Genomic DNA, 25,422 nt, shown 5'->3' on the forward strand with positions numbered 1-25,422 from the left:
AATTATAATTGTGTATAAAGGAATATTCAGTTGATATTATTCATTCAATAACTATCAATTTCAACATTACTGTTGAAACTTATAGACATGAGTAAGTCAGAGTGTCTGATTTCCACTTGGGTCTGCTTCACACTGTATTTGATGTTTACTACAAAACTCTTCCCATTTTCAAATGAACACACCTATCCTTCCTTAACACCTCTGAAGTTCTGGTCTACAGTCCTAAATTTGAATGTGTTTGAAACTGACAACCACTCCAGATTCCACATTTTCTGCAAAATTTTTGAAACGCTTCCTCCTCACTCCTCTGGATACTTTTATTATGTTATTTCACTATACTTTAAACACAACAGTCAGTGAAATCCCACTATGATTAGTTGCACTGATGAAATTTCTGAGCTATATTTTCCTTTAAAAACCAATTAATTCATCCAAATTACTCCTCCAAATCTGAGTCTATTTTCTTGATTTTAAAATATGAATTACACACCAAGATTTTCATAAAGCATAAACTGAACTGCTTTGCATGTTATAGATGATATACAGATACAATTATCCAAAGTTTAGTTTATTTTGTCTTTTCATTTGATTGCTTTCAGTTTGACTGTAGTGCTTGTATTTATGAAAATGTAATGACAACAAAATACTGTATATAACTATATTAATTATAACTCTTTAAAATAAATATCCATGCATAAATCACTTTGCTAATGAAGTAAAACTATACTTTTAGAGCTTTCTGTGAATCCCTTTCCTCACCCAAAAGAGGTAATATTTTGTCATTTTTTGTAAGCATATGTTGCACCTCAAAAGTTTTAATTTTATCAGCAAAATTAATTGCCTGAACATGTGACTCAAATGTTATTCTTCTTAAATTTTCTATAATACTGTGTATATCTAAACTCATGAACATATGCTTAGTACAGATGAAATTGCCTGATGTAGAAAATGGAAATTGATGATACCTGTCAATTCTCATTTGGACATTCATTAGCTTTCAATGCAAACAGAAAAACGTATTTGTATACATTTATCCTAACTACTCATTTTCTACATCCTATCTTCTTTTGGAGGGAGAGATAAGGCAATACACAAGGAGAGATAACCATTCAGACAAATTATTTCTTCATTCAGAGAGGAATCATAGCTAGAGCACTATTTTTTTTAACCACGGGAATGTTCATATGCATGATTATTTTCTGTTAAATTTCAAGTTTTGATGCTATCGATTTTACACCCCCAAATCTCTAATTCTGCTAAAAAACTTAACTTGCATAGAAAATTTTTCAGTCTTGGTCCTTCGAGGTCTGCCAATTCAAAACTATGTGTCATTCCCATTTTTCCCTCTCATTTTGCACAAACATAGATGTAGTTTTTGATAGGCAACATGAAGTGTGATGTTGCCAGTGATACCACAATTCAGTTGCAAAGCAGGTATGGAAATCTAGCACCATCTATTATACCAGAAATTTTAAGGATATGAAAAATGATGTGAGTCTGCTATTTTTTATCATCTTTTTACAAATACGTGCTATTTATGGGAATGTGTAATAGGATTTTGGTGGCTTTGTGTCCGGTGTTGGGGATCGATCCCAGCCCCTTGCACATGGTCTAAGAATGTCTTCTCCCACTGAGCTACACCCTCACACCATGGATATTCTTAACGAGTTAATAACATCCATTTTAACATTTTCTGCTTTCATTTATAATATCTTAGTATGATAGAAACAATCAACACAGACAAAAGCTCTGCGAGTTCCAGTGACACTGCTAGGCGTGCAGGGTCCTGAATCTCCGGTTTGATACCCATGTCTCAGTCACACTTGCTTAAGGTGGTGCCTGCACTACGTGGCAACACGCCTGCTCCTGGGCCAGCTTCCGCCCTCCTGTCACAGCCAAGACTGGACGGGCTTTTGCCTCAGTGTCCATGCCTGATGAGGACAGACACGTGTACGTTGTCTTTTCTGGGTCGGTTGGTTTTTGCTGTTGTTGTTCCATTAAGTTTCTTGGTACATTTTAGGTATGCAATATGGTCACATTCATCATTGGGAACTTGGACCTGTACATGGTATAGCTTGGTTCTTATTTTTCCCCATTCCCCTTCCCTCCCTTCCACCACTCCACCCCTATTTACAAAAACTTTGTTTTTTCCTTCTTTTCTCATACTTTTTCTTTCCCTTCTTCCCCCTCCCTACTTTGGACTGTTAATCTAATGCAGTACAGTGGCTCTCAGAGAGAATCCATAATTTATTTGTTCCTTGCATGCATTCTCTTTGCTTTGTTTTCCAGAAGCAGCATGTAAGAATTACTTGCAGTCTCACCAGAGAAAAGTATTTCCCAGAGGATTTTCTAATCAATACTACACCTTTAAATACATGAAATGGACTGAGGAAAAATGGATGGGAAGTGCATTCCTGGCCCAGTCCTTTGGGGAGAGGCAGATGCTCAAGAACAGTGGCCTGCTTTGTTCATATAGTTGCATCATTTATTATGTAAGGAATGCATTTTATATAATTTGTATCAATATTAAAAGTCAGTTAACATATCATTGATATGTGTTTTTTAAGTGAATTACTAAACAGATTTTAAGACATTTTTCTTCCTCTGACTTAAATTGTCCTTACTTTAATACTTACAATGTGTCAATAGCAAGTTATAATTCTATGATGTTGATAATCCAAGTACGTTAATAGTTTTGATGTTATACAAAGTTTTCCTCTTCATTAACCTCTTCATTTTCAGTGGGTATACATATGTAAGTATATACATATATAACTTTTAACCTAAAGAACAATACAAGCAAGACTACATAATCTACATTACATTTCTCACCTTGAATAACCTAGCAAGGACAGATTTTCAGTTTATGACTGTTCCCATTTTAATATCCTATCTTTGCAGCTAAAGATATCTGTATGCAAAGAGTAAAATAATACCAGTACACTGCAATAAGCTTGTTATACTAGGCTATGTTCAAATAAATTAAGACTTGCTTATGGATTCAATCCCTACCACCACACAAAAACATCTAGAAAGTGGGTACTGTTTGACTACGATGTGTGTTGGCCAGAATGGTAATATTCAGATATAATAATAAGTAGAGTAATATAATTTAATGATATTATTATTTGAGTATTAATGTAAGTTGAGACGTTCAGAGAATAAAATGGTTTAAATTTCTTTAATTCAGTGTTTTTGCTATATATACACTTATTAAATTGGTCTTAAGAATACACCCAATCTATTCCCCACTAAATAAATATTAGGGAATATTTTATTAAATCATAGTGTTAAATTATACTTCATTATAACATAAAAACATTGTAGAAGATCAGTAGTACTGAAGATATAAGTGTGCATTTAAAAATCATCCAGTTGGGCTGTGTTCTGGTTCCCGCCCATGGCACGGTGAGGTCCCAGGAGCGGCTTGGAGCCCTGCCTTCATCCGGTGCTCCACATACCTGTGTGGGCACCTCCAAGGCCCAGTTCCATCCCCCCACCCCCCGCCTTCCAGCTCTTCTGCTTACCTGGTCCCACACTACAGAGGCACAGGGGATTATACTTCACATAGTTAAATGTGATAGATTAATAACTACCACAAATTGTCATTTTCCAAGCTGCACTTGATGCTATGGTATTGCTGATTGTAACATTTGGCCTAACGTTGTGATTGATCTAATAAGTTTTCCTTCCTGGTATAAGGAAAATAAAATAGCCTCAGAGTCATTAGAGCCTCAAAACCTAAACACAAGCTGTATCTGGAAGACACCTCTGAAAAGCAGTCATTCCACAAGGGTTTTAAACACAAGCAACAAAGATAGCTGCATTAAGCAATTTTGAAATATCAACCCAGGTATTAAACCAAGGACAGTACCAAAAACAAAAATGACAAGACATTTAAACAAAGCACAAATGCAGGTGTCCATGCCACGAAATGGAAATTCTGGGGGAAATGAGGTGGAAAAGTCAGATAATAAACCACCTGGACACCCTGAAATGATAGCACAGGAAGTAACAAAGCAGATACATGAGGCTCTAGAAAAATTCAATGCAGAAATAATCTCCCAGATAAATACAGACATGGTGAGTAGAGTGAAAGACATGATTAGAGGCTCTAGAGCAGAAACAGATAAGAATATAGATGAGGTCAGAAACATGCTGGAAACCATGAATGCCCAGCATAACAAAGAAATGGAAACTATGATCACCCAACATAAGCAAGAAATGGAATCCATGAAACAAATTCAAACAGACATTCAGGAGATTAAAAACTCCACTGAAAGCATGCAGAGCAGACGAAGAGAATCTGTAGACAGAATATCAGATATAGAAGACAAGATCACAGTTAAAGACCATGAAAACAGAGATATCGTAAAGATAGTAAGGGACCACATGAAATCAATCCAACAGCTGCTAGATGATGCAAAGAAGAATAACATAAGACTGACAGGAGTCCATGAAAACACAGGAGAAAGTACAATTGAAATAAAAAACTGTTCACAGAAGTAATAGTAGAAAACTTCCCAGACAGAGGTGGAGAATTGTACACACAGTTAAGTGAGGCATATAGAACCCCAACAAGCCACGATAAAAAAAAAATCTACATCTAGACAATATAATAGTCAAGATCCCAGAAACCCAAAAGAAAAAATGAAATTCTACAGGCAGTTAGAGAAAAGAAACAAACCATCTACAAAGGAAAGCCCATCAGAATCAAGGCAGATTTCTCAACACAAACCCTCAAATCAAGGACAGCCTGGAGTGAAGTATTTCAAGCCCTGAAAGAAAATAACTTTCAACCTAGACTGTTGTATCCTGCAAAATTATCTTTCAAAATTGATGGGGAAATTAGATACTTTCACGACAAAGAACACCTGAGAAATTTCATGAACACCAAACCAGCACTCCAAACAATTTTAAGCAATAACCTAGAAAAAGAAATGAAGGTCAAATCTCCATGAGAGCCAACAGAGAGAAGACACCACACAAGGTAAGCCACTAAAGGAAAAGGGGGAAAAATAAGAAAAGAGCCAACAACAATAAAACATCATGGCAAGAATGAGTCATCTCTCAATTATAAGTATCAATATTAATGGCTTCAATTCACCAATCAAAAGAAACAGACTGACAGAATGGATTAAGAAGCAAAACCCAACAATATGCTGTATACAAGAAACACACCTAACTCAAAAGGAAATTCATAGACTGAAAGTAAAAGGATGGAAAACAGTTCTCCACACAACAGGATCCCAGAAAAAACCAGGGGTAGCAATCTTATTTGAAGACAAAGTAGATTTCAAACCAAAACTAATTAAGAGAGACAAAGATGGTCACTACATCCTTGTGAAGGGAACAATCCAAGAGGAAGAGATGACAATCATAAATATTTATGCACCAAATACAAATGCCCCCAACTATACAAAACAAATATTAATGGACATGAAAACCAAATAAACAATAATACAATTATAGTGGGGGACCTCAACACCCCTCTATCACAAATAGACAGATCATCTAGGAAAAAAATTTACAATGAAATTCTAGAACTGAACCAAGCTATTGAGCAAATAGACTTAATAGATGTTTGTAGAGTGTTCCACCCCAGAAAATCAGAATACACAGTCTTTTCAGCTACACACAGGTCATTCTCCAAAATAGATCACATGCTAGCTCATAGAGCAAATCTAAGTAACTGTAAAAGAATTCAAGTTATCCCCTGTATATTATCAGACCATCGTGCAATAAAAATGGAGATCAATAACATAAAAAACTGCAAAACACTCACAAACACATGGAAATTGAATAACACCCTCCTGAACAACCAATGGGTCACAGAGGAAATTAAAGAAGAAATGAGACAGTTTCTACAAGTAAATGATAATGCCAGTACAACATACAGGAATCTGTGGGACACAATGAAAGCAGTTCTACGTGGGAAATTCATAGCAGTGAATTGTCCCATATTAGGACAACAGAGAGAACTCATTTAAATAACCTAATGCAGAACCTCAAGCTCCTAGAAAAAGAAGAGCATAACAAACCCAAAGCTCGTACAAGAAAGGAAAGTATAAAGATCTGAGCAGAAATCAATGCAATGCAGACTAAGAGAACAATACAAAAAATCAATGAATCAAAGAGGTGGTTTTTTGAAATAAATAAAATCAATAAACCTTTAGTCAAGCTTATCAAAAAAAGGAAAGAAAAGGCTCAAATCCATGTAATTAATAATGAAACAGGTGAAGCCACAACAGATCCAGCAGAAATCCAGAGGATCCTCAATACCTACTTTGAGAACCTGTACTCTAATAAAATGGAAAACAAAGAAGAAATGGGCAGATTCCTAGATACATACAAATTGCCAAAGTTAAATGAAGAAGATATAGAAATTCTAAACACTCCAATAACAATGAGTAAAACTGAAAATGTAATAAAAAAGTTATCAACAAAGAAAAGCCCAGGTCCTGATGGCTTCACTGCTGAATTCTACAAGACATTTAAAGAAGAACTATCACCATTACTCTTTAAACTCATCAAGGAAACTGAAAGGGAAGCAAGGCTTTCAAATTCTTTCCTGGAAGCAAGTGTTACTTTGATTCCAAAACCAGGGAAAAACCCAACCCAAAAAGAGAACTACAGACCAATCTCCCTCATGAACATAGATGCAAAAATCCTCAACAAGACATTGACAAACAGAATACAGAGGGTCATCAAGAAGATCGTACAAACTGACCAAGTCAGATTTATCCCAGGGACACAAGGATGGTTCAACATTTGTAAATCAATAAATGCAATACACTATATTAACAGAGTCAAGGACGAAAACCATATGATCATCTCAATAGATGCAGAAAAGGCATTTGACAAAATCAAGCACCCATTCATGATAAAAACCCTACAGAAAATTGAAATAGAAGATCTTTATCTTAACCTGAATAAGGCTATCTATGAAAAACCAACAGCCAACATCATACTAAATGGTCAAAAACTGAAAACTTTCATGCTAAAATCAGGAACAAGACAAGGATGCCCACTATCACCACTCCTGTTCAATATAGTTCTGGAAACATTAGCCACAGCATTTAGAAAAGAGAAAAAAATAAAAGGAATAAAGGTAAGAAAGGAAGAAGTGAAACTTTCATTATTTGCTGATGATATGATACTTTACATAGAAGACCCAAAAAACACAGTCAAAAGACTTCTAGACCTAATTGACAGATTCAGTAGAGTAGCTGGATATAAGGTCAGCACTCAAAAAACAATAGCCTTCTTACATGCAGACCCATTGAGAGAGAAATTCAAGAAATAATTCCTTTTACAATAGCATCTAAAAAAATGAAATATCTAGGAATCAACCTAACAAAGGAAGCAAAAGACCTCTACACTGAAAACTACAACACTCTGAAGAAGGAGATCGAAAGGGATATAAGAAAATGTAAAGATATCCCTTGTTCCTGGGTAGGAAGATCCAATATAGTGAAAATGGCCATACTTCCAAAACTACTATATAGATTCAACGCAATGCCAATTGAAATTCTAACAATATTCTTCACAGAACTAGAGAAAACAATCCAAAAAATCATTTGGAACCAGAAGAAACCTAGAATAGCAAAAGCAATTCTGGGCAACAGAGACATGGCTGGGGGTATCACAATCCTCAACTTGAAACTATACTACAAAGCTACTGTGATAAAAACAGCATGGTACTGGCAAAGAAACAGACCCGAATATCAGGGGAATAGATTAGAAGATGCAGAAACAACTCCAGACACACTCAGCCACCTCATCTTTGACAAAGGAGCCAATCGCTCTCATTGGAGAAAAGATAGCCTGTTCAATAAATGGTGTTGGAAAAACTGGAATTCAACCTGCCAAAGATTAAAACTAGACCCATACCTATCATCATGCACTAAACTAAGATCAAAGTGGATTAAAGAGGTAAATATCAAGACAGAAACAGTAAACTTGCTGAAAGATAAGTTAGGTAGAACTCTCAATGACATTGGCATAGGAAAAGACTTTTTGAACAAAACTTCAGTAGCATGGGAGCTAACACTAAGAATCAACAACTGGGATCTCATCTTATTAAAAAGCTTCTTTAGTGCAAGAGAAACCACCAACAGAGCTAAGAGACAACCTACAATGCGGGAAAAAAATTTTAGCAGCTGTACCTCAGACAAAGGTCTACTATCTAAAATATATAAAGAATTGAAAAAAAATGAGACCCGCCAAATTCAAAGACCCAATTCAAAAATAGGCTTCCAAAATGAACAGACATTTCTCAGACAAAGAAGTAAAAGCAGCAAATAAACACATGAAAAAATGTTCAACATCACTGGTCATTCCAGAGATGCAAATGAAAACAACACTGAGATTCCACCTCACCCCAGAAAGAATGGCTGCTATCAAGAAATTAACCAATAACAAATGCTGGCGGGGGTGTGGAGAGAAAGGAACACATCTCCATTGTTGGTGGGAGTGCAGACTGGTGCAACCACTGTGGAAATCAGTATGGAGATACCTCAGATAACTAGGACTAGAGGTCCCATTTGACCCACCTATTCCCCTACTGGGTATCTTCCTCAAAGAATTAAAAGAATCATACTACAGCAATATATCTGCACCTATGTTTATAGCAGCACAGTTTGTTATAGCTAAGGTTTGGAAACAGCCCTAATGCCCATCAACTGGAAACTGGATAAAGAAGATGTGGTTTTTAAAAAAAATGGAATACTACTCAGCCATAAAGAATGAGAAACTAAAGATATTTATAGCTAAATGGATACACATTGAGGCAATACTCTTAAGTGAAATAAATAGGACACACGTGTAAATACCGAATAGTATCTCTAGTGTGAGAAACTGAAAGTGTAAATAAGGATGAAAATGATTAAAATGAATAATTGATAATTTGAAATAGGAAAATGTCCAAAGGTGCAGGGGTGGTGGGAGGGGAAGGGGAAAGGAAGGAAGAGAAAGGAAAAATTACGAGAAAGAAAAAAAAATGGAAACAAAGTCTATGTAAATAGGGAAGGGTGGAGGGGGTGAAGGGTGCACAGGTAATGGGGAAAAAATAAGAACCAAGATGCATCATGTTCAGGTACAAGCACCCAATGATAAATGTAAATGTATTGTATACCTAAAATGTACCAATTAATATATAAATTAAAAAATTAATAAATAAACATAAATAAAAAATAAAAATCATCCAGTGAGCTTACTTGCTGGTAGGTATGATTTAGCTTGCTACTGAAAAGTTTCTTTGAAAGTTAAAAATTTCTTTAGGGTGGATATTAGATCTTATATATCTTGGAATTTACAAACTTTTCGAAGTGTTTACATTGATAAGATGTTTAAAATGTGTGTCATCAAGTGAGTGAGATATTTCCTTTCTTAACCTGGTCTTCCTACATCTCTAGAGACTCAAATGAGTAGAAAAGAACTGAAAGTAGAACTCAGGGTAGAAGGGGCAGTGTTCCAAATTTAAATATTGGTGTGATGGATAGGATAATGCATTTTAAATTCAGTGAAATTTATTTAGTTACAAACTCTTGCTAAGCTATATTCCAGGGCTTATATAGTTTTTAAAGACTAAATATTAGCCTATAATTTTAACACTTAAAGTAATTAAAATGTTGCATCTATTAAATACACTGTCCTGCCTCTTTATTAATAAATGTTTTTCTGGGCATTTAAAAAATTGATTTCATTTTATCATTTTAACAGAACATACAACATCTAAGGAATTTGTAATCTAAATAAATTTTCTTGAATTTAATATGTACTTTCTTACAAACATATTCCACTCTGTTAACCTTAAAGAATCTGAGATTCTACAACTGTGCTGAAGCAAGGCCCTTGGAGCATGGCTCTGTTTCTTACAGAATCCAAAAGCCCTTGATAAGGCAATGGGTTTTATAATCATTCTTACTCAGACTTAATTGGGGTTATTATGTAAATCATGTTAAGTGCAAGTGCTTCTGTTTCTTTGACCTTATTTTAGGCTAGTAAAAGGATTTCGGTATACCTGTACTGTAACGAAATTGGTATCGATAGTGCATCGAGGTGATACAAAGTGAAAGTATTAATGGTAACAGATTCTTATAAGAATATTATAATATAATCAAATGATATATTAAATCAATATATTATAAGATTAAGCTAAATATTGAAACTAATCACAATCAACAAATTAATAGAATCAAGCAAAATAGTATATCAAAAATAATTGAATTTAATACCTTCTTCTCTCCATAATATGTTAGCTACTGCAGCATGTTAAAAAGAAAAGAGAAGAGAAAGAAAATGAGTAAAATGAACTTTATATTAATAGTATAAATAACTATTAAGGAGGTCAAAATCTCCAGGATAAAACCCACATGTAAAAACAGTAACAGTGAAATTCAACAAGTCATTTTAAAATAAAAAGCAATTAAATGTTTGTCCCTCCTAATAATGCTGTCTGTACATTTCTTGAGATAGTCAATTATTTTTTAGAATAGAGATGTGTTAACAAAAAACTCCCTGCATCAGTGAAGAGAACAGAATATGTATTAAAAGATATTTTCAAAATAAGCACTGGTTGATGAGCCAGTTGACAGTTTAAGTTACCAATAAAAAAATTATAATTTTTAAAATTCTCTTTTTATGGGGGAGTACTGGGGATTGAACTCAGGTCCTTGCATTTGCACAACAGGCGGCGAAACCACTGAGCTAAATCCCCAGCCCTTAAATTCTCAATAATCACAATATGTAATATTCCTACATAGTATGAGATGGTTCTGAACAGGAAGAGATCTTAGAAATATACTTTCCTGACCACACACAGTCCCTATTTTTAAACAATATGTGTATTCAGTATTTTAAACCAGACAGAATGAAAAATACATCTAAATATATCTTGCTTGTTTCAGTGTACCTACTTATTTCTGGATAGTAGCTATGGTAAACTCTATACACAGACTAAATCAGTAGAGATTTATAATATTAAGGCCAAATAAAAATACCAATTGTTGATATTCTCAAGAAAATATCCATCGCTTTCATAATTCAAAGTGACACAAAATCTGCATATTTGCAAAGCAAACCATTGTAGTTAAAAATAAAAAAGGTTAACTAATAGGATATTTCACTGTATTAATTACTCCCTTGGGATGGTGCCCGTGTCACCTTTTAAAAGAATCTGAACCCGATCCATTGAGCAGAGCTGATGGAGGCCAGAATTGCCGGAGGCTAAGGCCTAACACGGGTGGGTTTCATCTCCAGCGGTATCTGTTTAAAGAGTGACTCATTCTAGGTAAGCATATTTGGCAATTTTTCAGTGTTTTCCCGCCTTCACAATGTCTGCTCACAATGCACAGTGCGCACACCGGGTGCTTTCCTCAGCATGCGGTGCTGGCTTCTTGTGGCCTCCAGTGCAGTTGGAGCGAATGTGCAGAGTAGGTGCTTTTACCTGCAGGAGAAGCCAGCTGGGCCTCGGGCACAGCGTGGCCGTGTGGGTCACTGACTCCCTGGTGTGGCACTCACCACACGGAGCGCATGTGCACCATCCACCGGCCTACACACTTGCGACACGCAGCATCTTTATTTGCCAATTACATGTGGTGATAAAATGAAAGGGCAGATCTCGTTCTCAGGGAGAAGCTACAGCCCTGGGAGGAAAGAGGACCGTGGAAACAGTTGCAGGTATGTAAGAAAGGCAGAAGAAGCAGACACGAATTTCCTAAGTTCAGAGAGGACAGGACGGGGTCCCCGAGGGTGGGGTTTGTGCAGTGAAAGGACGACTTTGCTGTGATGCTGAGCTCAGAGGAGCTTGCAGGTGCTGAGCTCACGGGACATGGAGCGATGGAGGGAGCTGGGGAGCTTTTTCTACACACAACAACACATGAGATGACAGTGTACCGCTGAGAAGCAGCATGGCTATTCGGAGAGCTTCGATCCAGTTTGGAAAGTAAAGCAGACAAAAGAAACCAAAGACAAGTTTGTCCAGGAGATGGTCAAGCAAGTTTGCCACGCAAAAAGCATTACATTTCCCTCTGTAGCCTTAGGAAAGGCTGATTCCTGATGAAATTATAATTTTCAGATTTACAGCGACAGTAACAAAACACACTCGTCAGACGCTGCAGTCAGTGCTATGATCCACAGGTGAAAAATGACACCGGTCCCTCTGCAAGAAGAGCTTGCATCCTAGCTAGGGCAATGAAGGGATGAAGGCATCATTCAGATCACCTCAGGAACATACTCAGGATTACAAAGGCAACGGGCAAGGAAAGAGAGGAACAGGACAAAGCCAACACTCCTGCTGGTCTTGTATGGACTAGATAATGGGTGAAATAGGGAAAACTCCCTAATGGTAAAGGTTAAAATAAACGTTGGAAGGGCCGGGGATTTAGCTCAGTGGTTTCACAGCCCACTGCACAAGCACAAGGACCTGAGTTCAATCCCCAGTACCAAAAAAAAAAGTTGGAAGATGTTTATGACTAAGTGAGAAATATAAAGATTATATTTCCAGATACAGTGAAAAGAATGCACAAAGATTCTAGTGGTATGTCAAAGCACGACTGTTGGTTCTAGCTATGGACAGAGATATTTTTAAGCTAGACATTCATTTATGAATAAATACAAAACAATATAGGCTTGTCATTGTAATTATCAGTTGAGGTAGAATTCAAGGCACTACATATTGAACCTAAAATTATATAAGTTAAAATCATACTATTAAAATACAAGGCAAAAATGTCAGACTTGATATGAAATTGGTAAATTAAAAATCACAGTTTGTTTCTTTAACACATTATTGTCAGTGTTTCAAAAATGAAAGCAGTGAACAAAGTTTCAGCAGTATAATTATCAGGATTTAATTACTATATTTATAATGAATGTTTACCACACAATCAGCAACCATTTTCAAGTTTTATTTGGAGACTTTCAAGAGTATCCACAAAGTAAACTCTAAAATAAAAAGCCTATCTTTGTTTTACAGTTGTATTCCAAAAAGCTGAAATTGTTTAAACAGGCAAGTAGACAAGTATTTAAAATCACAAAATTTGTTGGCAAACTGAAGATATAAAAACTAAATGTAAGTACAATTTATATCAAACACAACAGCAACCAAAAAAGAGAACTGAGACCGAGGACACAGAGGGACTTAGGCAAAGGGTGAGGTCTTAACCACCACACTTCTGTGCAAAATAGACTGGAGGAAAAGGCGGAGAGGAAGGAGGAGAAAGGGATGAGCACATTGTGGTAGTTTTGAATGAAGAGGTGTTTGCTAGTGAATTTGACAATCTGAATGTGATTCAAAAAAATCTCAAAGGAAATTCAAATTTCCAAACTGAACATAAAGAAATAAAAAATGAAAATAGGTGTGCACCAATTTAAACATTTTAAAAATAATTTCCTAAAATATTTAGAGTCTAAGATCTTTATCCCAAAGTTTATAAATTTTCAAAAATCATATATTCTTGATATTTATATTTTTAGATTTTAGAACAATATAGAAATACTGTACTTATAACACTTAAAACTGATGCCAATGGCTGATGATGATGATGATGATGATGATACACAATAAAAACTATATGACAATCTTATTAAAGGCCAAAATTGTAAATAAAATTTAAGCAGAAATTCACTAGAATATTAAAGATTGACCAGATATTTATCTTCCTGGAATGAAATAGTTATATGTTAAAAACCTAATGAAATCATTTTATTATATCATATTAGTATCTAATATACCAGTAACGAGTCATCAGTATAATTTAAATAAAATGTAATCTACTAAGGTGAATGACATATTACTAAGTCTAAAATAATTACTCTTTGTGAGCTAACAAACTAAAAGTAGAGGTATATATAAATCAATAAAAGATTAACAGACACAAATAATAAATGGAGAATTAAAATGTGGATTGTGATCATTAATTGAAATTATGTTTTTGATAAGTGAACAATTAACTAAGCCAAAAATATATATGTTATATGGTGAAAAGTAGAAGAAAAAAGAATCTGAATGTAAGATGAAATAAACCTTCCAAAAGAGTGCATAAAGTTAGCAAGATAGGTTAATTAGTAGCCAGATGTAAAATAAAATTTCAAGGATTTTTCATACTTAAGAATACATTAGGAAAAAAAATTTTATCATCTGTTCCTCAGACAAAGGCCTACTATATATAATATATAAAGAACATTAAAAAATCAGACCCCCAAAATTTAAAGACCCAATCCAAAAATGGGCATCTGAAATAACAGACATTTCTCAGACAAAGAAGTAGAAACAGCAAATAAACATGAAAAATTGTTCAACATCACTGGTCATTACAGAGATGCAAATGAAAACAATGCTGAGATTCCATCTCACCCCAGAAAGAATGGCTGCTATCAAGAAATCAACCAATAACAAATGCTGGCAGGTTGTGGGGAAAAAGGAACCCTTCTCCAATGTTGGTGGGAGTGTAAACTGGTGCAACCACTGTGGAAATCAATATGGAGATTTCTCAAAAAACTAGGATGAGAAGTCCCATTTGATCCAGCTATTCCAGGGGTGGGTATCTTCCCAAAAGAATTAAAAGCATCATACCACAGTGATATATGCATACCCATGTTATAGCAGATAGTCCGTAATAGCTGAATCTTTTAAACAGCCCAAATGCTTATCAACTGGTGACTGGATGTGGTTTTTTTATAAAGTGGAGTACTACTCAGCCATAAAGAACGAGAAACTAGGGAAATTTATGGCTACATGCATGCAAACTGAGGCTATAATCTTAGGTGAAACAAATAGGACACATAAGCGTAAATACCAAATTGTCTCTCTGGTGTGAGAAACTGACAGTGTAAATGAGGACCCAAATGTATAATAGATAATGTGAAATAGGAAGCAAAAGTTCAAAGGGGAAGAGAAAGTAATGAGGGTGGGGAAAAGAAGGGAAAGAAATAATATGAGAAAAGCAGGAAAAAAAGGAAACAAAGCTTTTGTAAATAGGGAGGGATGGAAGGGAGAGAAGGGGAATGGGAAACAAACAAGAACTAAGATATATCATGTACAGGTACAAATTCCCAATGATGAATGTGATCATAATGCATACCTAAAGTTTACAATGAAGTTAATTTTTAAAAAAGAATTAGATTACACAAGATAAGATTTTGTTTACAACGGTCTGAAAACATAATGTATTGATAATGTACTAAATATAAAAATATGGCAAACAAGCAGTATAACAGTTCCTAAAAATATGCTAAGTGGAAAGCTAAATTATTACTAGATCTACACAGTGAGTGTTAGAATTCATTTAGACATTACATAAAAATTACCAGATTATCTGTGTAGAAAGTATTTTATTTCATTTTATGAAGTAGAATGTGCATTAAACATTTCTAAAATATACTCTGAGAAAAAACACTTTGAATTGAATTACATTGTTAGAAGAGCCAAGTCTCTTTATCTTAGATGTCTTTTTGATGTTTTCCTGATTTTCATAGAAAGTACACATGTGCAAGAATGTATCTACCTCACAGAATATATAAATGTACACGGGTCGATGTTGCTGCGTTTCTCTTTTATAGGTTTTAACTTGTCTTTGTATTCACATACATAGCTTTCATAGCTGTGTCCTCATAAGGATTTCTGCTTTTTAATTTTTTCATCTTCTCTGCTCAGTCGTTTGCAGTTTTGCCTTTGTTCTGATCAGCCCAGGTTGGCAGCACACAGAGCTCATGCCCATCGTGGGGAATGTGTCCTTGCATGTGACACACCTTATTTCTTCTTTTGTCCCCATCACCCCCCAGCCTTTCTTCCCTTCCCCATTTGCAAAAGTGCTATTTTCGTTTTTTCAAATTCTTTTTTAAATCCCTTTTTCCTTTCTTCCTCTTTCCTCTCTCCTGTTTTCTTATTTTCCTCATTTGAAAAAGTTCTTCCTATTTATCAATCTAAACCTAGCACCTAGATCAATAGCTATGTGACAGTTGACTGACGGTGTCAGTTTGAGTAAGAGCAGCTCAACTGAATGGGCCCAGCAATTCCGCAGCCGAGGGCGGCTCAGCGCCTGGACGGTGTAAAGGGGAAATGAAGGAGGACAGATCTGCTCCTGTTTTACTGAGCAGCTCCAGTCTCCGCCTTCACCTTGGACGTCATCTCCTAGCTTCCTGCACAGGCTCTTCCGCTTCCGGTGCAGACCCTTCCGCTTCCGGTGTAGACGCTTCAGCCCCCATCTCGGATCCATCGGCCTCCTGATGTGGACTCGCAGGGGACCCTGCAGTGAGCTCAGACCTCCGACTGCATCCTTCAGTCTCCAGTGTGCAGAGTCTTCCACATCCGACCCTCTGGGTGGCCGCTGTAAGCCAATCTTCTAAGTTCTTCTGCATCTGTATAGCTTGTGTTGCATCAGTTTCTCTAGTAAACACTGACTGATACCTGTTACTGTAAGTCATGGGGCTCAACAAGCATCACTGATTTCATCAGTTCTCTAGATGGATGTGCGCTGTCCGTGTCTCTACATCAGTTTGTTTGTGTGGTTACCATGATATGCAGTCTTCTACTCACCTATTTCCATCAGTACACATTCCTGCAAGAGGTATGGGAATCTTTAGTGCTTTTAGTCCATTTCCAGATTGGCTGTCTCTGGCAATCTATGCGATTATTCATCCCATCTCACTCATAGTTATCTATTATTGTGCATGTGTGTGTGCTTGCGAATGTGTACAAGCTTACTAAATATGAACACATATATAGGATAATATGCCAATTAGTTTATTAGTGATAGTAAATATTTCAAGACAACTTTCTTCTTTTACTTAGGTCCTTAACTCATTATTTCTATAGGTGTGCTGAAAATTTGTTATATTATAGATTATGTATATATAATATAAATATATCATCCTTATATATAATTGACATATGTATATGTCAAATTTTAACTGGTGTTTGTATATGTGGTGGCATGGTTTTCTTGTATCATATTAATTTGTCCTTCATACAATATAAAAAGCTACCAAATATAAACATAAATATAACACACAGATATACTGTGTCCTTAAAATGCACATGTGAGCTTCCTTGATAAGCCTTAAGTCATATAAGCTTAATTTCTAAACACCAAATCTTTTTGAATCTCAAATGTCTCCACCCAATCTTTCCCTAGTCTTAGCTTTTTATATATAATTAGTCCAAATGGAATCAAGAGTTTTGATTGAATATATTTTTCTTCCAGATATAATCCTGTGAAACACCTAACATGCTCTAAATGTATTATAAAAATGGTCTGTCCAGATCTTTTTTATTCATATGAATAATAAAAGCCTCACAGTCATAGACCTTGTAATTAAATACATAATTATTACATAACTGGAATGTAAAATTCTTTCCATCCATTATATACAGCTTTTAATGGAATATGCTTCAATGAAATGCATGCTTGATGGTAGTGACTAAGTCTTTTCCTAATGCCTTTTAACAAGTCACTATATTTTATGTATTTAGATCTTATGATTTTATTAAAAGTGATGAATCTCATATTAAATTTCCTATCTCTGTGAGCAAATACATTTGCAGAGCTGAATGATATTACACATGAAACAGCATAATATAGTTAACTACCTATCAGCATGCTATAGCACTGAACAGCTGTTTTCCTTGGCTACTCATGTGTAAGCAGCCTGGGTTTCAACAAAGTAATTTTTTTTACTTGTCCTTCGCTTTGTCTGATAGCTTAAGTTTTTCATGCTGAAACACATTTTTGATAAAGTGAATTTATGTAAGGATAGCATTTAAGCTCCAGGTCTTATTGACTGCTTCCCTTTTGGATTTACAAAAATGACTTAATTTCAGTAGGTAAATGAAAAAGGGCAACCTTAAAAGGAAATGTAGATAAAATTTTAATGTATTTGAAAAATATATGGTTAGTGTTATGATAGTTGAAATTTCTCTGAATGTACATATGGAGAAAGAAAGGAGCCAAGTCAATCCATGGCTGCCATGTGCCAGACTCTGTGTCACTAGAAGTAGCCTATCCCTGTCAGCACCAAGCAGGTGTGACCTTCTGTGATGGCCCTCGCGTCCACCAACAGCAGACAACTGCACAGAGCCCAGGTTATAGCAGGGGAGATAATCAGACTGGCCAGGAAACTACGATCTTAATTTCCATAACACGATGAGATGGGATGATCAGATTCCTCCAGGGGTTAAAGGGAATCAAGAAATCGTGTTAGGAAATGGGGTTCAGAGAGAAGAGGAATTGTAGGAACAAGAAGCAGCAGGTACCCTGTGCATAACCAGGATCATGGCAACTTGAAGCAACGTAGAGCAAGGCTCAGGAAGAGGTCAGACAGAGCAGCCTGCACAGACCACGAGGAGGCGAGAGAGCGTTTCTGACCACTGCTGGGAGTGAGCTCAGGGTTCTGTAAACTGTGAGAAGCACAGTTCCTCCTCATCAGGTGAGAAGGGAACATTAAAGCATGAAGAAATGAGATGGTCTGTCTTCTGTTGTTATAGCAGAATGCAACAGACTGAGTGACTTAGAAGGAAACAAACTTGATTTTTCATACTTCCGGAGTCTGGGAAGTTCCTTGTCAGGAAGGGCACCTGACAAGGGCCCTCCCGCTGTGTCACACACGGAGGGGAGCAGAGCGGCTCGGTCTGGTGACACCGCACTCTTCCACCACCACCAACCCGCTTCCCGGACAGCAGCGCTAATCTGCCCTTTAGCGGGGCGTCTCCCAACACACGCTGTGTTCTGGAAGATCCTGGCCAGACTATGTGCACCAGACCCTGGGTACCTGAGAGAAGGGGACAGGAGTGGGCCAGGACTTCGCAGTTCCATCTGGGGCTTTCTGAGGGCAGCATGCCCCAGTGACAGTAAGAAAGAAGATCCTGGGCTGCTTGGGTCCGAGCAGGGCGTGTGCACTGGACAGGACAGGAGTGCGTTCACAGAAGATGGAATGTATGCACGCTGCTGGCTTGAGGCTCGCGTCAGTGAGGCACTTCCTGGTCACTAGAGTCCTGTTGTAAAGCACTCTTACCACTCTAACAAGCGCGTCTGTTTAAAATAAACCACAAAACTGTGCTGCATAATATGATCAAGGCTACCCAGGCTACTGGTAAAGGTCCACGCAGGTTTTGCGAGGGGCATTCAAGTCGGAGCAGAACTCACTGTCTAAAACCAGAAAAGAGAAAGGGCCTTATCCCGGGAACTGACTGCGAAGGCAGAGTCGCTGTCACGCTCTCTGCCCCTGCTGGTCTCCTTCCTTTGAAACATAAGTAGGAGTGGGATCCCACGTCCCTCTTACCGCCTGTCCTCTCCCCCTTGCTCCCGTCTCCACTCGCAGACAGCAGTGTTGGGCTCTTCTCCCAGCGTCAACACTGAGGACAGGGCAGCGCTCCACAGCCAGCACAGCAAGGAGCAGAAGATGCTGAGTGGCAGTGCCCAGGACAGGGCAGCCAGGTGCCCCGGGTGCAGATGCAGCCCAGACTAAGGCAGGAACCCGCCCAGGAGCACTCATGACTGCTGGTCGTGCTCGAGAGAAACACAGGACTGGAAATGACTTTGAAAATGTGGTATGAAAACACCTTCAAAACTAAATTATCTTTCTCACCTAACCCTACCAGAAGGCACAAGAAAGGAATAGTATCAGATTTTAATAGAACTATAAATCTTATGTTCTTCAAGCGTTTTTCAGACTTGAGGAAGAAATGTGTAAATATGAGATATAAAAACGGAATTAAGCTCTTTTCATGAGTAGTGATAAGAATACCTAAAATAGATGTTAAAGAACTAAATAGTTGCTAAACCACCTAATATAAAGGGGTAAATAGTTCCTAAATATATTGAACTTTCAGGCCAGGGATTTAACTCAGTGGTTCTGCCACCTGCCTCGCAAGCGAAAAGATCCAAGTTTGATTCCCGGTACCAAAAAAAAAAAAAAATATATATATATATATATATATATTGAACTTTCAAGTACTTTGATATTAAATATAAATATAAAACACCTCAGTTTTTGCCCTTACTTGAATAGTCCTATATATAGATTGCAGTGTTAATCGTTTATCCATTTAATAGTTTTTATCCATTTTAATATTTTAAAAAATTAAAGCTAATAATCATTGAAAACAGTAACAACAATGGTTATTTAGGAGAAACCCTTATTGAGGCCTCCTTGTGTAGACACTGCCAAGTATCAGAACATTGGATTCACCAAAATTTCTACAAATATCTGTAATTGAGTCAACTTCTATAATAGCTTAATCTAAAAAGCAAAAATACATGGAGGATGTGTACAAAATACAAGATGGTAGTCAATCTGAAGTCAAGTAATGCTCTGAAAGCAGTAGACATGCAGAGCATCCATTTTTTTCAAGTGTTACACAAAATGTTTCAGGTTAGGCTGTGGGCCCAGCTGTCTTTCTGGCTAGCTCTCTAGTGATCACATGTGTGTGCGTATGTCTATGTGTGTGTGTGTGTGTGTCGTGTGTATGTGTGTATATATATTTGAATTGTATGCTGGAATGGAAAATATGTGCTGAAGGAGCCACAAAACATGACAGGGTTCCAGAGTAGATTGTCTTATATAGTTTCATAATAGATTCTTTCCAGTGTCAGTTTTGTTCCAATTTAATTTGCACAATTAATAATCATAAGCAGCCTAAGGCATAATTTTAGCCCTTGTTAATTTAATAAATATTTGTTTTATGAAAAGCAATTTTTGAATGCACATATTTTCTTTTTAGAAGTTCGGGTGGGCTGATAAACCAACACCATCTTTTGGGAAGTTCTGTTATGCCTAAGGTGTTTCAAAAGATGAATAAAAGAAGATAATTCAGTCTCACATTAATTGTGTCCCAGCAGCATGGGTAATGATTCCCCCCATGCATGTTCCACCTTCAGATTAAATAGTGAATGTGCAAGGCAGTTTGTCATATAAACTGTGTTGCCAAGTGGAAGTCAGCTTACTCATACCCAGTAAGAAAGAAGTATTCAAATGCCTACTCTGTTAAAAATAAAATCCAATAAAATGAAAAAAATACACACTGTGATATCTCCTGGATCAACACTAAATAATCAATCTGAAGAAAGTAAGTTTTGCCTTTGCAGATAAATAGCATACCTGTCTTTCCTAGTTTGGGTTTTCCACTCCTGCAATTCAAGGTCTCCTGTAAAAGAATCCATTTTCACCTGCCACTGTGGACTCCAGGTAAATATTCCTATGGTCACACTGACGCAGGATCACAGAGTTAACCCAGTGTGCCAGGCAGCTCATGGCTCCTCCCTGTGCCTGAGTCTCTCAGTTCTGCTTCTGCTGACATTCTGCTGACATCGCGCTGCAGCTCCATTTCCCCGTCAGGAGGGACAGCCCAGTTGTGCGCTTGTTTGGAGTTTGTGTGTTTACAATCCTAATGCACTTGGCTCATTTATCTATGTTGGAAATTGTCTTGTTCAACTACGTATTTGCCCTACTTTTCCACCTGCACTGACCTATTTTGAGCCTTTCTGAGTCCATAACATTGATTTAGTCGGTGTTGGCCACACATTGACAACGTGTTTGTTTCTCCCTGAGATCTGAAAGCACAGACGAGCAAAACTATTGTTCCCTGTAGACAAGTCTAGGATACTGACAATTCTCATTCATTTTGTAAATTTTGTGAACATCTTTTTATCTAATGGTTGTTTAATGAACAGTTAAGCTCAGAGTAATACCATAGTAAAATTCATATGTTTTGCAAGGTAATGAGCTTCATGCACATAAAAATTACATAAATCAAATTATAGCCATTGTGAGGAGTATAAATTACACCATTTTGTAATAGAAGTGCAGAAGGAATTAAAAGGAAGTTTTAAAAACTTAAAATTACAACTCAATATTCAGAAGATGGTGTGTTCTTCCTAAATAATTTGGGAGCGTAATGTAATTCATTGTTTCTCTAATGTGTGATTTCTGTCTCCCAAGTAATATTCAAAATCAAGCCTAAGAGGCAACGCCAAAATTGTTTTCAAAGGTGGTAAAACAACACTAATACTGGCAATCTGTAACAATTCCTTTTTCCCAAACCTCGAGTGTTTTACTCTGCAGCTTTTTGTTATTCTAGGGAATGTAAACTAATATATTTTCCTGTAGTTTTAAAACATGTTTACTTAATAACTAATGATGACAAATGTCTTTGTATAATATATATTGGGACATTAGTTGTCCTTGTCTCTGAAGTAGGGGTGCCCATGTGTGTGTGTTCACCTGAATAGTCAGAGAACTCACACCCGTTTTATTTCGGTTTTCATTTTGTTCCAGTTAAAACCAGAAGCTAAATACGATTGTAGACAAGTCAGCAGTAGACTTACTCCACAAGCGTAGGGTCACTCAGATTGACCGCGGTAAGGGTGCCCAACCCTGAGGCAGCAGTTTTCTTCATTTAAAAGGAAGGAACAGCTAGGGATTTAGCTCAGTGGTGCCACACCTGCGGGGAAAGTGCAAGGTCCTGAGTTCAATCCCCCGTACTGCAAAAAATTAAATAAATAAACCTAGAAATTAAAATAAATAAAGGAACAAAAGAAAAACTATACAGTAGTCTCTACTTATGTTCACTCCACAAAATGAGCTCTGCCTTTAGAACTTTGACACTGGCTATTTTTACAAATTAACTTTTTTAATAACTTTTTTCCTATATCAAAATCTCTTCACAAACTTTTTCTTTAGGATGGCGTAGAAACCAGAATTTCAGAACAATTCACTGGAATTCGTTTTTTTAAAACGACGGGTAAGTTTGCTTCGGGCTGCGTGTCTCCCTTTCTCTCTCCCTGCCTCCATCTTTACTTGCGGTCTTTCTTTCCCAGTGATATCTCACGGTCAGTTATTTGCGTCGACAGTGTCCTTGGGCAATTTTTTATGACCAGACTCCTGGCCAGAGTAGCAGCATACCCTTCCAGTCCCAGCTACCCAGGAGTCCGAGGCAGAAATATTCCTTGAACCTAGGAGTTTGAGGCCAACTAGACAACACAGTGAGTCCCTAGCTCAAAAACAACCAAACACGTTATGATTTACCTTAATCAAGCTGTTTTCTACACTGTTTTATTCCGCCTAATGAAAGATAACACTAAAATTCCATTCTGATATATTAGTATAATCATAATTAGTACACTGATGGTTGTACTAAATATATGTATACATAATCTTTAATATATTTTAATAACAATATCAGAAAATGCATTTTTCCTTTTAATATAACCTCAGTCTTCTAAATCCAAATTATATTTAGAAACATATTTTAACTTTCTATTAGGACATGTTTGAGATGAAAACATAAATATTTTATTTATTAATAATTCAGTCTGAATAACAAATTCACGACTGCATGAATGTTTCCAAAAATTTATCATTCCTTATTCCAGAGTTGTGTATAAGCGTATGTATTAGACAAGAAAATAGATTGATTTAAGGGAAAGTTTGTTCCAGTTTGTGTACAGTTTTACTGCACAAGATGGGAAACATCTTTTAAGAAATTTTACATTTAATGTTTCTTATATGACAAAAATATGCCACTCTTTTTTTTTTTTTTTGGTACCATGGATCGAACTCGGGACCTTGTGCTTGCGAGGCAGGTGGCAGAACTACTGAGCTACATCCCTGGCCCACAGGACACAAATATGAAAATGCACACGTAGTTGGAAAGCAAGAAGGCAGAATAATAATCAAGCCATCCGACTCACTGTCTCAGGCATATTCCTCTGTTAGCAGCCCTTATCACAAGCCATATTTCCAGGAAATAGAGGTCAGCAGGACACATAGCTGTATAATCTCAGCTCTCTGTACATAGCTGATAAAAATGTGTGGCATAGCTTAGATTTCACAAAACTTCGAGATCCCTCCTCACTTCAGCCTCTCCAGAGCCAGGGCTCTTCAAAGACACCTTTGTTCAACTTTTCACATATTTGTACTACCATCTGACTGAATTTCTTTATCAGAGGACTCTAAGAAAATTATGGAGTGATGGCCAGTCTGCGTTTCAAAATTAAACACAGACGTTTAATAAAATGACTCCAGTATTGTGGAATATCAAAGGGAGTTCTAATATTTTCTCCTCAACACCACTAACAAAATAATAAATATTGGTATGTAATATATTTCAAAATTTTATGGAGATTTTCATTTCTAACCAGAAAAAGCTTATTATATTCTATAGTGCTTATTAGAAAAGATTGGATAACATTAAAATTAAAAACCTGAAAATTATCTGAAATAGCTTCTAGAACATTTTGAACAATAGAACTATGAACATTTTGGTACACGATATATTCCAGAATTATTGACTTTTTAATCCAATGGTGAAAACATGGTACATATACTTTTTTCTGTTCAATAAAATACTGTATTATCTTTAAATATTAATAAATATAAAACTCTTACATTAATTTTACTAATGAAAAGTATATATTTCATGCACAGCTATACACACTTATTCAGATAATTCTGTGAAAGAAGTATACATTGTTTCATTAGCATATACAGATACCGGTGTCTTGTTAGTGCCTTGATTTGTCTTTTTGTTGTTTTAATTTCATATAGAGATTTTGTAATCAATGCTGTCACTATATATAAGTTTATTTAGTCTGTATAATAAAGTAACATAAATAAAATGTCATCCTTACTTGACAAAAAATAAATTAGTCAAATTGGCACTTATTATATTAGACTAGGTAGGATACTGCACTAAAGGTGTACAATTCCTCACAGAGGAAATTTAGATAATCAAAATAGTAAAGCTTTTAGTCTTATTTTGTTGTGTAAGCAATAGAGCCACTCTTTGTTTATGACTGCTGTAAACCTGATAATTTAGTGACTTTTAGAATACACAGCATCTAACAAGGTAACATAGCGCTGCTACCATGCAAGAATGGCAGCATGATAGGAAGAGACCTAATTAATGGCAATAAAAAAGTTATTGCTTTTAAAGTATGGCCTTCAGATGGGAAATCATGAGGCAGATAATTTTAGCATGTTCTGAGTCAACAAATGAATAGATTTGTGGAACAAGTTACTTCATGGATGTGACGATGTCATTGGCCAATCAACAAACATAAATATTAGAATTTATGATGAATAATAAAAAGCTCATAAAATAATAAATGCTTATCAAGCATGGTTAGCCATGAGTCTGATTATTTTAAGTGCATTTTATTTTATAAGAAGCTTATTACTGCATGAATATAGGTGACAAGTATTAAACAAATAGTTTTTGTATTTTCAAAAAGAAACATGAATTGTTCACTAACTTCAAATATAATCAATATAGCAACTCTATTGAATAATATCCAGTAAATATTAAATAAAAATTAGTCTTTTGGGCTGGGGATTTAGCTCAGTGGTTTTGCCGCTTGTTGCGCAAGCACAAGGGCCCAAGTTCGATCCCCGGTACCAAAATAAATAAATAAATAAATAAAT

The 25,422-nt window shown here is 36.3% G+C and overlaps 1 protein-coding gene across 7 annotated transcripts in view; it reads right to left on the bottom strand.

The window, feature by feature from the left end:
- The window catches only part of Fstl5 (follistatin like 5), a 742,188-nt gene that overhangs the window by 99,037 nt on the left and 617,729 nt on the right, over positions 1-25,422 (bottom strand). For 5 of the 7 annotated variants that reach the window (XM_087200319.1, XM_087200321.1, XM_087200320.1 and 2 more), the window contains one exon: positions 10,239-10,265. The exons of the other annotated variants lie outside the window; for them this stretch is intronic. In XM_087200319.1, coding sequence (XP_087056445.1) covers positions 10,239-10,265 — 27 coding nt within the window. The remainder of the gene's footprint in view (positions 1-10,238; positions 10,266-25,422) is intronic. 7 annotated transcript variants of the gene reach the window in all.

Source organism: Heterocephalus glaber, unplaced genomic scaffold (genome assembly GCF_053883595.1).
Source record: "Heterocephalus glaber isolate CG9 unplaced genomic scaffold, H.glaber_assembly_v1.0 deba00001737, whole genome shotgun sequence".
NCBI classification, from domain to species: domain Eukaryota; kingdom Metazoa; phylum Chordata; class Mammalia; order Rodentia; family Bathyergidae; genus Heterocephalus; species Heterocephalus glaber.